At 46.8% G+C, this 13,950-nt stretch overlaps 1 protein-coding gene across 1 annotated transcript in view; it reads left to right on the top strand.

Annotated features, from left to right (window-relative positions):
- lmx1al (LIM homeobox transcription factor 1, alpha-like) overlaps positions 1–13,035 on the top strand; it is a 447,206-nt gene extending 434,171 nt beyond the window's left edge. Inside the window, exons 5-8 of the mRNA XM_067973193.1 lie at positions 2,545–2,622; positions 3,763–3,886; positions 7,810–7,968; positions 10,960–13,035. Of these exons, the coding sequence (XP_067829294.1) occupies positions 2,545–2,622; positions 3,763–3,886; positions 7,810–7,968; positions 10,960–11,117 (519 nt within the window). The 3' untranslated portion in view covers positions 11,118–13,035. The remainder of the gene's footprint in view (positions 1–2,544; positions 2,623–3,762; positions 3,887–7,809; positions 7,969–10,959) is intronic.
- The last annotated feature ends 915 nt before the right edge of the window (positions 13,036–13,950 follow it).

Here is a 13,950-nt window from a genome sequence, read left to right as displayed (position 1 = left end):
CCTGGATAAAGGAATGGAAGGTTATGCTGATAGGGTTAGATGAAGTAGGGTGGGAGGAGGCTCGGGTGGAGCATAAACACTGGCATGGACCAGTTGGGCCGAATGGCCTGTTTCTGTGCTATGTATGTACACCACAGACAGCTGCACATTAAAGATCCCTCTACTTACCCAAAACAATATGCCTCTAGCCCAACCACAGAGGACCCTCCTCTACCTGGACCAGACACCTTTAAGCTCTTCACGGCTGAGATTGAGGATAGTTTACTAGAAATTGGATTAAGACTGTCCCAAATGCATTTCATGTTGGGCCCTTGCATCCAACAGACAGAGGAGACTTTTAAAACTTTCTTTGGACGTTACAGAGAGGGATTGCAGATGCCGAATTTGCCAACACTCCTCCCACACCGTTGCATCCACTACTGCACCGAAAGGTGCCAGCTCCGGACTCAGTCACTGACTGACATGAAGCTGTGAGGTTAGTCATTCAGGGGTGATGTCAGGAAGCATTTCTTCACACAAAGATAAGTGGAAATCTAGAACTCTCTCCCCCAAAAAGCTGTTGAGGCTGGGGGTCAATTGAAACTTTCAAAACTGAGATTGATAGATTTTTGTTAGGCAAGGGTATTAAGGGATATGGAACCAAGGCGGGTAAATGAAGTCGAGATACAGATCAATCATGTGAATGGCGGAGCAGGCTCAAGGGGCTGAATGGCCTACACCTGTTCCTATGTAATAAACAGATGTTTCGTCACTTCTACAAATATCTACAGTTGTACAGAGCTCTGGTTAGACCCCATCTGGACATCGCATCTCAGGAAGGATATATTGGCCTTGGAGGGGGTGCACTGCAAATTCACCAGAATGATTCCGGGGCTAAAAGGGCTAAATTATGAGGTCAGGTTGCATAAACTAGGCTTGTATTCCCTTGAGTTTAGTAGATTGAGGGGTGATCTGATCGAGGTGTTTAAAATGGTAACAGGATTTGATAGGCAGATACAGATAAATTATTTCCTCTGGTGGGGGAGTCCAGAACAAGGGGGACATAATCTTAAAATTAGAGCCAGGCCGTTCAGGGGTGATGTCAGGAAGCACTTCTTCACACAGAGGGTAATGGAAATCTGGAACTTTCTCTTCTAAAATGCTGTGGATGCTGGGGATCAATTGGAGCTTTCAAGCCTGAGATCGATAGATTTTTGCTAGGTAAGCGTATCAGGGGGTATGGAACCAAGGTAAATGGAGTTAAGATGCATATCGGCCATGATCTGATTGAATATCGAAACAGGCCCGAGGGGCTGAATGGCCTCCTCCTGTTCCTAATGTTCCTACAACATGTAAAAAAGGGAAAACAAATTATTGTCAACTAATTCTGTCGCCTAGATTTTCTGCTTTATGACCTTATCTACTGACCAGTTACTGAATAAGCTGCCTGGCCATCCAGGCATTAAAACTAGTCAACAAATTAGTTGGCAGCAGATTAGATGCAAGACCCAGTGTAAATAGGCCCAGTGATTGCTGACTGCCAGACAAGTCCCTGACTGAATTTAAACGCCTGGGTCCGTTTCTCTATTAAGCATTCCGTGAGTGCCCCTGCTGGCCTAGTTAGTACATACACTGCCTGTAATGGGACTGAGCCATATCTAGACCAGGAAGGTACTAGGCTCAATTCTTACTCGCACTATTTCAGCTGGGGCAAGTGCATTAGAACTGGTCTCGGTGATGTCTGCATTCTGATCGTTATCTAGCAACACCTCTTGTGAGGTAGGTGCGTACAGGTGGCAGGTAAGGAGTGGGCTGGACTCAGTTATGAAGCCCTCCTTTGGTTCAATAGTTGACTGATACTCAATGTCCAAGTTTTTAAAAATTCATCCTTGGGATATGGGCGTCGTTGGCAAAGCCGGCATTTATTGCCCGTCCCTAGTGGCCCCTTGAGAAGTTGGTGGTGAGCCGCCTTCTTGAACCACTGCAGTCCGTGTGGTTAAGGTGCTCCCACAGTGCTGTTAGGTAGGGAGTTCCAGGATTTTGACCCAGCGACGTTGAAGGAAAGGACGATTTATGTCCAAGTCAGGATGGTGTGTGACTTGAAGGGGAACTTGGAGGTGATGATGCTCCCATGCACCTGCTGCCCTTGTCCTTCTAGATGGTGGAGGATTTGGGAGGTGAAGAATCCTTGGCAAGTTGCTGCAGTGCATCCTGTAGACAGGACACACTGCAACCCTGGTACACAGGTGGTGGAGGGAGTGGTTGTTTAAGGTGGTGGATGGGCTGCCGATCAAGCGGACTGCTTTATTCTGGATAGTGTTGAGCTTCTTGAGTGTTGTTGCAGCTACACTCATGCAGGCAAGTGGAGAGTATCCCACTTCTGATGCTCACATGTCAAGAATGGCCACTTGGGGTGAAGTACTGGACGGCAGCCAAAGCCCATGGAACTGGAGTCCAGCAAAGAGTTACCGCCTCCAGGGGAAGAGGGGAGAACATTGGGGAATGATGTGCTGAGCGATTCTCAGTAAGAGTTCCCACGATTCTTTCGGTTTTGTTTTGCTCTAGGTCAGGGAGACACTAGCAGCAGAGACAGGCCTCACCGTTCGGGTTGTGCAAGTCTGGTTTCAAAACCAAAGAGCCAAGGTGAGGAGAGCCTTTTATTCTCTATTTCCTTTTACCCCCACCCCCTGCCATTTGTTTATTTTTCTCCGCATACCACCACCTCTCTATCCCAAAAGTATTTTTCTCCAGCATACAGAGCTAAAATACAGCCTTAATACCCTGTCTACAAGTCCCACTCCAGAGACTTGAGCATATAATCCAGGCTGACACTCCGGTGCAGTACTAAGGGAGTGCTGCACTGTCAGAGGTGCCATCTTTCAGATGAGACGTTAAACCAAGGCCCTATCTGCTCTCTCAGGTGGACGTAGAAGATCCCATGACACTATTTTGAAGAAGAGCAGGGGAGTTCTCCCCGGTGTCCTGGCCAATATTTATCCCTCAACCAACATCACTAAAACTGATTATCTGATCATTATCACGTTGCTGTTTGTGGGATTTTGCTGTGCACCTGTTGTTAACAGAGCATAACGGCCTCAAAATGGCGTCAGTGGTCTCTCCGCCCCAGTGTGGCCGGCTCCGTTTTGAAAGGGGCCTACCATCGGGTGTCCAAAGTGCTTGCCTGTTTCAGGCGATAGGCCCCTTTTAATATGGAAATCGGGGTCTTGTGATGTAAATGGGACCCCGATTGCCATTTTAGGTCGGAACCGGTCAGAACCTGCGCCGTAATCATTCTGAACCGCTCCACGGGCGATGGGAGAGAAGAGGCCCGTCCAAAGGCAAGTGTCAAATTATTTTTGTGAGCCCTAGAGGAGCAGAAGTGACCCACAAAAATAATCTGGGCCGCTGCCGCCCTGGACCCCCTTCCTCCACAATCATGACCCTCCCCCAACCCGCACGACTTACCTTCCTGGCAGCCATCCTAGCCCGACTTTAAGGCCTCAATCCGGGGAGCTACTCCGGGATCCCTGTTTGGCTCCCCGCAGCTCGACTGCCGGATTTAAGTGAGGCCAGGGCCTCAAAATCTCGGAGACCTCTCAAAAATCAAACTAGACCTCCTTTCTGTTTCTTTCTGCTCAAAGGAATCCTGAGTTCAAAATTTATCAAAGACCAGAATTACAACTAGTGTCTCCTAATGGGAAGCCAAGTGCTCTCCGGGTTTAAGTATAAAAGTTGGAGTTGAAAAAACGATTTGTTTCTTTTGTTTTGTTTTGAAACCTCTAGATGAAGAAACTTGCCCGAAGACAACAACAGCAACAGCAGCAGGAACAAGAACTGAACAACCAGCACATGGGGACTAGATGCAGCTCAAATCGAGGAGCAAGACAGAATAATGAAGACAGTGAAGGTGAGGAAATGGGGTGTTGGAATCACCAACTAACATGCTGGGAGGCAGGAAAAGAGAAGGGCAGATTGACAGTTAGAGACTAGCTGCTGCACACTAAGACATGGCATTCACCTGAAGTCACACACCATCCCAACTTGGAAATATATCGTCGTTCCTTCATCGTCGCTGGGTCAAAATCCTGGAACTCCCTTCCTAACAGCACTGTGGGAGAACCTTCACCACACAGACTGCAGCGGTTCAAGAAGGCGGCTCACCACCACCTTCTCAAGGGCAATTAGGGATGGGCAATAAATGCTGGCCTTGCCAGTGACGCCCACATCCCAAGAATGAATTTTAAAAATTGGAGCGGGTGCAGAGGAGATTTACTAGAATGACACCAGGGCTGAGGGACTTCAGTTATGTGGAGAGACTGGAGAAGCTGAGATTGTTCTCCTTAGAACAGAGAAGGTTCAGGGGAGATTTAATTGAGATGTTCAAAATTATGAGGGGTTTTGATAGAGGACACAGATTTAAGATAATTGGCAATTGAAACGGGGGGGGAGATGAGGAGAATGTTTTTTTACTCAGTGAGTTGTAATGATCTGGAATGCACTGCCTCAAAGGGCGGTGGAAGCAGATTCAATAGTAACTTTCCAAAGGAAATTGGATATATACTTGAAAGGGAAAAATTTGCAGGGCTATGGGGAAAGAGCAAGGGAATGGGTCTAATTGGATAGCTCTTTCAAAGAGCCAGTACAGGCACGAAGGGCCGAATGGCCTCCTTCGGTGCTGTAAAATTCTATAATTCTATAAGAATCCCGATTCATTGTATGGGACAGGAAAAGACCCACTGGTCCATCCGGCCTGTTCCACACAACTGCAATGCCTTGTGTATCACAACATATAGACTCCCCATCTGACCCGAAACATGTGATCACCTGGGAGAGGCGAGAAACCAGATTAAAAACTCAGACAAATATGGGAATAAAAATCTGGGAAATTCCTCTCTGACCCCCTTAGGCAATTGAAAACAGCCCAGGAGATCACTCTGGTCCTGATGAATGCCATACATTACCTACCTTTGGTATGAGGTGTCCTCTGCCCCAGCCAGAAACAGGTCTAGCTCTCGTTTGAAGGAATTCAGCAAATCGGCATCCACCGCAGGAGAAGGCAGCCTGTTCCAGAGATCCACTATTTTCTGGGAAAAGAACCACCTCCTGACATCTAACCTAGTTCTGGCCTTATACAACTGAAAATTGTGACCCCTGGTCCTCCCTAACCTATTTTGTTGGAACAAAGTGTCTATTCGAACACAATCGATCAGCCAACTCAGCTTACAGCAGGGATTAAACTTGATACCTTCCTGGTCTGTGTGTGGCTCAATAACACACCAGACAGGCAGCAGAGCCTGGGTAACTATGGAGTGTCCTGCTCCAAAGTCGGCCACATTAAACGGCATACTTCATTGATTTCCTGTCAAGTCTATGGGAAAAGACAAGATGTCACTTTAGCCACACTAGCTGACGGTTTGCTTCAGTATTGGAGTGTCCACTTCAAGGGTGGTCAAGTGGAAGTCTAGCTGGTTCCTCAGAGAGTTAGGCAGGACCACCCTCTCCCCCGTCGCTCTGGCTGGAGGAGGGCTCTATCTGGCTCTGGGAAGTGAGGTACCAGGCTGGGTTTTTCTTCTTGTTACCCTACTGTTTTCGGGTCATTTCGGAATGCTGAAAAGAGTGAAATGAGGTGGAATGGCCTACTGTGGCAATACCGCCTTAAAAGAGCATCACCAAAATTATCTTTGGTCAGCCTGGGTTCCCACCCACCCAGACTGTAAACGGGGGTGGGTGGCCATGGCCAAGGTCTCCTTACTGCCCCCAACCTGACCGCTCATAACATCGCCACTGTGTAAGTGGCACCATTGAGCCCAGAGCATCTCTGGGGGAGATAGCACATTGAGGAGGCCATCTTGGCTGATATATCAGAAGCTTCATGAAACTTTGCCGGGACATCAGTTCTTGTTGTTTGGTGCTCTGCAGCTGCTCCGAAGATTTTTCCTGCTATTTACAGCACTTTCTGGAGAAGAATGGATTTCCCATTGGGAATCTCTCACTTCCTGTGCACTGAAGAGGAGGAGGATAAGGAAATGGAAGATCTGAGACTGCAGTAACGTAGAATGAGGCATCACAGAAGACATGGGTTTCCATAGTGTAGGTACCCACTCAACAGGGATTATAGACCTACGAGGTCTTGCTTAGAATTCTGTACCATTAGTCCCTCACAAGGTTACATTTCCCCCACCCTTGGAGGCTTTTGGGGAGTTATGCCAACTGGTGGCTGAAGATCTGCAGCCCAATTCCACCAGGAGAACAATATTATCTACAGCAGTTAGTGATGACTGCCTTGCATTTTTTTTGCCACTGGATCTTTCCAGGCAGCCTCAGGTGACCTTTTGTCACATTAGTCAGGCAGCAGCACATTGCTGCAAAAAGGTCACTGAAGCTCTCTTCAGACGGGTCTTGCAGTTTAGACCTTCTCCATGGAACCTGTGAAACAAGGAGAGCGAGCAGTCCAATGGTGAGGATTGTCAGGATTCCCACAAGAGCAATTGATGGAGCTCATTAGGAACTGAAAGCACTATGTGGAAACCTACTCAATTTCTTAAACAGGGAAAGGTTTCATTCAATTAACATATAGCAAATGTGCAACGCCCACTACCATGGGAGCTGTCATGACTCTTTTATTGTTCATAAATCCACCAGCTGTGGCTCAGTGGGTGGCACTCTCACCTCTGAGGGTTGTGGGTTCAAGTCCCACTCCAGAGATATGAGCATAAAATCTAGGCTGACTCTCCAGGTGCCAGTACTGAGGGAGTATTGCACTGTAGGAGGTTCCCTCTCAGGTGGACATAAAAGATCCCATGGTTTTATTTGAAGAAGAGTGGGGGAGTTCTCCCCAGTGTCCTAGCCAATATTTATCTCTCAACCAACATCACAGAGAACAAATTATCTGGGAGCTTGATGTTTGAAAATTGGCTGCCAGCATGATTGGTGATCAGGGCTATCCCCTGCAGTCATGGCTTATGACACCTGTAAGGCTTCAACTTAATTAGCTGCCCCTTTAATTGGCTGCAGAATTTTAAAGCACCGCTAAGTTTCCTTTCTTGCCAGCAGAATATCGCCACTCCACCCCCACCCCAAATATATGATGAGGCCCACTTCAGGAACAAGCAGTGGGGATAGTGGCAGCGCCATACGGGCAGTCGGACGTCCAGCCCCTCAACTGAGCCAGCACGGACCAGGGTCCAACCTGGGACTTTCATTATCTGTACAGCTGAGCGCCAAGAAGGGGGCCCACCACTACCTTCTGAAGGCACCCAGGGAATTGGGCAGTAAATGCAACTGTCACACACTCCAAGAACAAATAATAATATCGCATTATCCATTGGCAAAGCTCTGGATCTCTGTAAGCGAATCAATCATCCTTGAAGTATTCCATTTCAGGGAGAGCCGGGTGTGACAGACGTGGAGCTGACCTCAACAATAACAACAACAACTTGCATTTAGATAGTGCTTTTAATGTCATAAAACGTCCCAAGGCGCTTCACAGGAGCAATTATCAAACAAAACTTCACACCGAGCCACGTAAGGAAATATTAGGACAGGTGACCAAAAGCTTGGTCAAAGAGGTAAGTTTTAAGGAGCATCTTAAAGGAGGAGAGAGAGAGGTGGAGAGGCGGAGAGGTTTAGGGAGGGAAATCTAGAGCTTAGGGCCTAGGCAGCTGAAAGCACGGCCTCCAATGATAACCTCAGCTCTCATTAGTGAACCTATGAAAGTGATCCTTGGTGGATTGCTGTATCACCATGGGAATGAATAAACATCAGATGTTGACTGATTGCTTTAGACTTTCTATCTCCCAATCTCCACCTCTCTCCCTCCTGTTTGTGCAGATGCGGCGAGTGCCCCTGGAATGGAAGGGTTGATGGCTTCCTACTCCTCTCTGCAACGCCAGCAGCTGATGCCAATGGATCAAAGCAGCTACAACACAGACCACTTTAGACAGGGACTCACCCCGCCACAGATGCCAGGTGATCATATGCATCCTTACGGTGAGTCCTAGAAGCAGACAGGAAAGGGCAAAGCGTAGGCACGAAGCTGACACAAGAAGAGCTACGTGATAAACGTGACTCGTTACAAAACCGAAGGACATAAACAGAAACCCATTTGGACAACAACAACTTGCATCTAAATAGCGCCATTACCGTAGAATAACATCTCAAGGTTCTTCAAAGAGGTGTAAGGAAAGAACAGCATAAGAAGGAGATATTTAGAAGGGGTGACCAAAAGCTTGGTCGCAGGAGTGGATTTCAAGGAGGGCCTTAAATGAACAGAGGGAGAACATAAGAACATAAAAATTAGGGGCAGGAGTAGGCCATATGGCTCCTCGAGCCTGCTCCGCCGTTCAATCAGATCATGGCTGATCTTCGACCTCAACTCCACTTTCCCCCCCAATCCCCATATTCCTTGATTCCCCTAGACCGCAAAAATCTATCTATCTCAGCCTTAAATTTACTCAACGACTCAGCATCCACAGCCCTCTGGGGTAGAGAATTCCAAAGATTCACAACCCTCTGAGTGAAGTAATTTCTCCTCATCTCAGTCTTAAATGGCCGACCCCTTATCCTGAGACTATGCCCCCTAGTTCTAGACTCTCCAGCCAAGGGAAAAAACCTATCAGCATCTACCCTGTCAAACCCCCTCAGAATCTTATATGTTTCTATGAGATTACGTCTCATTCTTCTAAACTCCAGAGAGTATAGGCCCATTCTACTCAACCTCGCTTCATAGGACAACCCTTTCATCTCAGGAATCAATCTAGTGAACTTTCGCTAGGGGCAGAGAGAAGGAAGGGTTTAGGGAGAGGATTGCAGAGTGTGGAGCTAAGAGGAACGGAGAGTTTTGGGGGCGCGGGGCGTGTGGGTAACCCTGAAAAGGGAAGGGCAAGGCCATGGAAGGATTTAAACATAAGGGTGGGAATAAGCACTGGTCATGATTTGCAAATGAACCTCAACACAATTGGCCTGTGTTGGCGTTTGTATCAAACTCAACGCTAGTGGGGCAGAGAACAGAGGAACATAATGTGCAGATGCCCGTACGCATTGTTACCGGGCAGTGACAGTGGGGCAATGGCAGGGCTGTGGCACCAGGCTGCTTCTCAGCCAGAGGGAGGGGGAGACCCAGAAAGGAGGAAAAATGGAAGAAAACTAAAATAGTTGATCCGCCAGGAAGAATGTGACCAATGTTGCTGGGGAACAGGGTCAGCAGGCACCAACTAACCTCCACTCTTCACTCAGGCGGATGCTCTTAATGTATCAGCAGTGGGAGGCTATTCAACCTTGGGTGACATCACACATAAGCCCAATCCTGTCCTGACCTGGCATGATCCCATGTGTTCAATCAAGGAGCGGTTATCATATAGTAATCAGGAGTAGCATCCGGCACCCTGGGCAACTATAGCAATCCTACTATCACCCCAGGCTGAGGTCAGAGACCAGGGATTGAAGCTGAGACCCTTTGGTCTGCATAGAATTAGTTACACTCTCTGCCTTTACCAACTCAGTTATCAGGCAAGCTTACAAAATGCAGCCTTTAATATCTAAATGCCTGGTGGGTTCATATAGTTCCCTCTGACCACCTGTTGTCCACTTCTACCCTCTGTCCACCTCTCACCCACTTCTGCCCTCTGTCGACTTATTGCCCACTTCTGCCCTCTGCCCACTTATTGCCCACATCTGCCCTCTGTCCACCTCTTGTCCACTTCTGCCATCTGTCCACCTCCCATCCACTTCTGCCCTCTGTCAACCCATAGCCCACTTCTGCCCTCTGTCTACCTATTGCCCACTTCTGCGCTCTGTCTACCTATTGCCCACTTCTGCCCTCTGTCTACCTATTGCCCACTTCTGCCCTCTGTCTACCTATTGCCCACTTCTGCCCTCTGTCTACCTATTGCCCACTTCTGCGCTCTGTCCACCTATCGCCCAATCCTGCCCTCTGTTCACCTCCTGTCCACTTCTGCCCTCTGTCCATCTCCTGTCCACTTCTGCCCTCTGTCCATCTCCTGTCCACTTCTGCCCTCTGTCCATCTCCTGTCCACTTCTACCCTCTGTTTACCAATTGCCCACTACTGCCCCCTGTCCACTATCGCCCACTTCTACCCTCTGCCCTCTATCCACCTCTGTCGTTGTGGGATGTTTCACAGCAATGTAGAAATTGAACTAAACTAGCCAGTAGGGAGGAGATGCCCCGGCCATTTTATTAGGTTACCTCAATGACATTCATAAAATAGCTCAGTGCCCCTTGTGGTCGTTCTGATCTTCATCATTGTCCTCACTACACCTGATGCTGTGTGTGTGTCTGGACGGCGATTAACGATTGGCCCAGCTGTGTGCTGTTGCCTAAACTGTTGCTTCTCCTTCTGTTGTTGTCCAGTTGAAAGAGAGAATTATCCCAGCATTACTAGAGCGTGTGAAGGTGCTCCATTCAAATTATAGGACCATGCTCCTTCAATGCTTTGGTTGGCTAAATGCACAGCCATATTGGATACTAAACCATACAGAACAGGAAGGTGCCAGATCCGAATCTGTGCTGAATTAGCTGCCCTCAGTCAGGAGTAACAGTGGGGGAGCTACAATGGGCCTCGGTATCAATGAGCCAGGGAGGGGGTGGGGGAAAATCAGCTAGGGTCTTCACTCCTAAACACCATCCAGTGACTCCTTGTGAAAACACGCCTGTGTGGACTTCAGAAGAGGATGGGATTTGGCTTGCCTGTGATGGCTCCCATGGTCCAATAGCCTGCCAACACTCACTCAGAGCTCACATATAAAATATGTTGGAAAGGTACTGACAGGCTGCCAGTGCCATAGCAGTGTGAATTAGCATCTTCTGGAGAGGAGAAGGATTTGCAGAAAGGGGGAAGTTGCAGTATTTTGAAGCACCGGGTTTATTCTGTTTGTAAGATGCCACGTGTAGACCAACACCAACAAAAAAGAAAGACGGCAAAATTGTATCCTAAGGCATTTGTTTTTCTTTGTGCGACCTAGATTCCGATGCAGTCTTCCATGACATGGATCGTGATGCTTCCCTCAATCATTTGGGAGACTGTCTCCTGGCCCCACCTGAATCGAACCTCCTGCCAGCTAGAGTGGGAAACCCCATCGACCGGCTGTACTCCATGCAGAACTCCTACTTCACCTCCTGAACTGCAGCATTCCACAAAGGAATTGTTGGCTTCTTTCCAATTTGTTAGTGGTAGATTTGTTTTAGTTGCTGTTGCTTTCTAAAGCCTTTAGATTGTGTCATGAACCATTAGGAGTGAAATAACATCTAACGGTTCTCCTCTCCTTGGACAACACAATTAAATTCCAACACACGCACACACTAGCACGCTAAAAGGAATATCGTAGAACACGTACAAACAATCAACCCTAAAAGTCCAATTCCTTCATGTTGCTATATTCACATCCAGTTTTGAGTAGATCCTTTCCACATGTGGAACTTAAGAGAGGAGTATGTACTACTGAATTGTCTCACACACAATCTTAAATATTCCCACGTGTAGTGTTTGTACATTTAACCATTGCCCTTTGTGTTAAATGCTTTAACATTGCTGATTAGAGGTAGTTTAGGAACAAACCTTCTGTATAGGATTACTTTTTGCTTAGGACATCATGAATGGGGAGAAATGGTCCCAGCACTCATCGCTCCAATTTAATGTCATTGGCATGAAAATTCGTGATTTCACAACTTGGAGTAGAGGTTCTTCATATGACTGTTCCTCAGTAATCTATAGACACCCATTTTAATATATAAAGTATGATTATAAGGATCAAGTGGGAGACACCAGTAAGAGGATCGACAGTTCCCTCTATAACATTTACATGCAACATAATTCATTACAAATGCTTTCCCTTTGGCCATGGAAATGGACAGCAATCATTGCCAGTGATAAGATATTTCAAGAAGGGGTGAGGCTACATCTGTACCAGTGTAACATGTGGTACTGGTGCTTTCAAGTTCCAGGGACACCCGCCATGCTGAAGGAAGCCCAAACTGAACCAGGCCCACTGGCTGAAGATTGCCGAAGCCAGACACTCCGAACTCTGCAAGCGCCCGTACCCCGTGTCCATTTGTTCAGTTTGGATCTTCAGATCACGCAACCCCAAGTTCACATCCTACATGGTCTGACAGTCAGCGATGTCTAAACTCAGAACACCAACGAGTAAAGCTCGCTTTTAGACATCCCTTTAATCAGTGGCTCTGTTTACTGTCAGTTAAAGTCTCTCGATTTCTGTAGACAAGAACTTCATCATAAAACTGACCACATACCTCCACCTGCAACAACATATCATGTTTCAAAGTGTATTTGGAACTGAGCCCATGCAATAAGTAGAATATTACTTCATTGATAGAGGATTAGACCAGTTATTGCAAACATCATTAAAAATTCACTCATGGTTGCAGGACTTCATTTATGAAGGGACTTCTTCATTATTTAACCCGGTGAGTAGTTTAGTTTAACCCAGTTCTGTCAATATCTTGAACAAAGGATAAGTAAAATAGTTTGTCATTGACAATCGCTATCGAGACGACCTTTGTTATAAGATAGCAATCATTGAGAACCAACAGCTTACTTACCTTCAGCATCAAGTAACTGTACTTCAACAAAAGCGAGGTGATCTTCTGTATTAGCCAGAAAGTCTTCAGTGTAAGCTAGATGGACTTAAATATGAGCTAGAAGGTCTTCAGTGTGAATTGAAGATTAGTGATCTTCAGGATGAATCAGGTTGTTTTCCATATGACAATTGTTTCATGGTTTTCAGTGTAAATAGATTTAAGTATGATTGCAGTAGCTGGTAAGATAGTTTTTCAAAGGCATTAGAGCCATTGATTTGAAGCTGTTAGTGGCAAGGAATTGTTCATCACCACAGGTGACCCACCAGTGCTGCATTGATAGACCTTGAGCTAGTGTCTGTTATTGGCAGTGGCTACAGACAAAACGCATTGTATTACAAAAAATAATGCTGCAACACATTAAATATTGCAGATCGGTTGATTACTTGTCTGTTTATACAATGTGTGTGGCCACCAAATGTGGTGCAATAATTTTACAGTAACAAGTAAGGGCAATATCATTTTTTACTTTTCTCAATTTTAAAAAAAATCCTGTTCCCAGCAGCAATCAGCAAAAGCTGGAAATACCTGGAACCTGCCCGGCAACAACAAAAGACACACTACGTGAAAATAGAGAGCCCGTAAGGACCAGCGAGGGATGTCATAGACACGGTGCTGGGCAAAGAAGCAAATAAACTCGGTACAGAGTGAGCAAGCACCCACCGATCTCATAGAATTATCATTCATCCTCCTTTAAGTCTACAACAACACTTATCATATCCCAACCAACAAGGAGCATACCCCTAGAGTACACACTCTTGCTCCCAAAATTGCTTGGCTATTCCAGTGGCCTCCGGTGGGAGTGCAAAGAAATGGCCATAAACTCATCCCTTCCAAGGTCTGACGCATCTTCAGACACTGGTACACCACGAGTGAAGAGATGTACTGGCCTCAGGATCAGGTTGGATCCCCAAGGCAAAGTTGTTTTTTTTCTCTATTGCTGGTTTCAGCCCCCTTCAAGAGGATCTGAGGACTATGTTTATTCTAATTTTGTGTGTGGGGGGGTGGGGGGTTGCAGGGATGGGAATCCAGTAACCCAGTAACCATCCCTGCGTGACAGTAGATGCTGGATTATCTGCCCTGTGTGGGGAGGCAGGCACCTGACGTCTGCCTGGAGTGCCGAACTCATACTTTAGTCAACACCACTCTTACACGTTTGGAAAAACACACACATCTCTCCCAAATCACTGACCCAATTACACACTAACCCAATTCCACACTTACCTACTTCAGCCGATGGCATTCTTACACAACTCATCTATCTGCACTCTTATGCACCTCCTACATTACTGTCACGCACCTCAATCATCACCACTCTTACACACCAAAAGTCAACACCACTGTTACACACCTCATTCAAC

Source organism: Heptranchias perlo, chromosome 37 (assembly GCF_035084215.1).
Source record: "Heptranchias perlo isolate sHepPer1 chromosome 37, sHepPer1.hap1, whole genome shotgun sequence".
Classification (NCBI taxonomy): domain Eukaryota; kingdom Metazoa; phylum Chordata; class Chondrichthyes; order Hexanchiformes; family Hexanchidae; genus Heptranchias; species Heptranchias perlo.
Note: the sequence above shows the minus strand (reverse complement) of the source record. Positions and strands in the feature narration are given on the sequence as shown.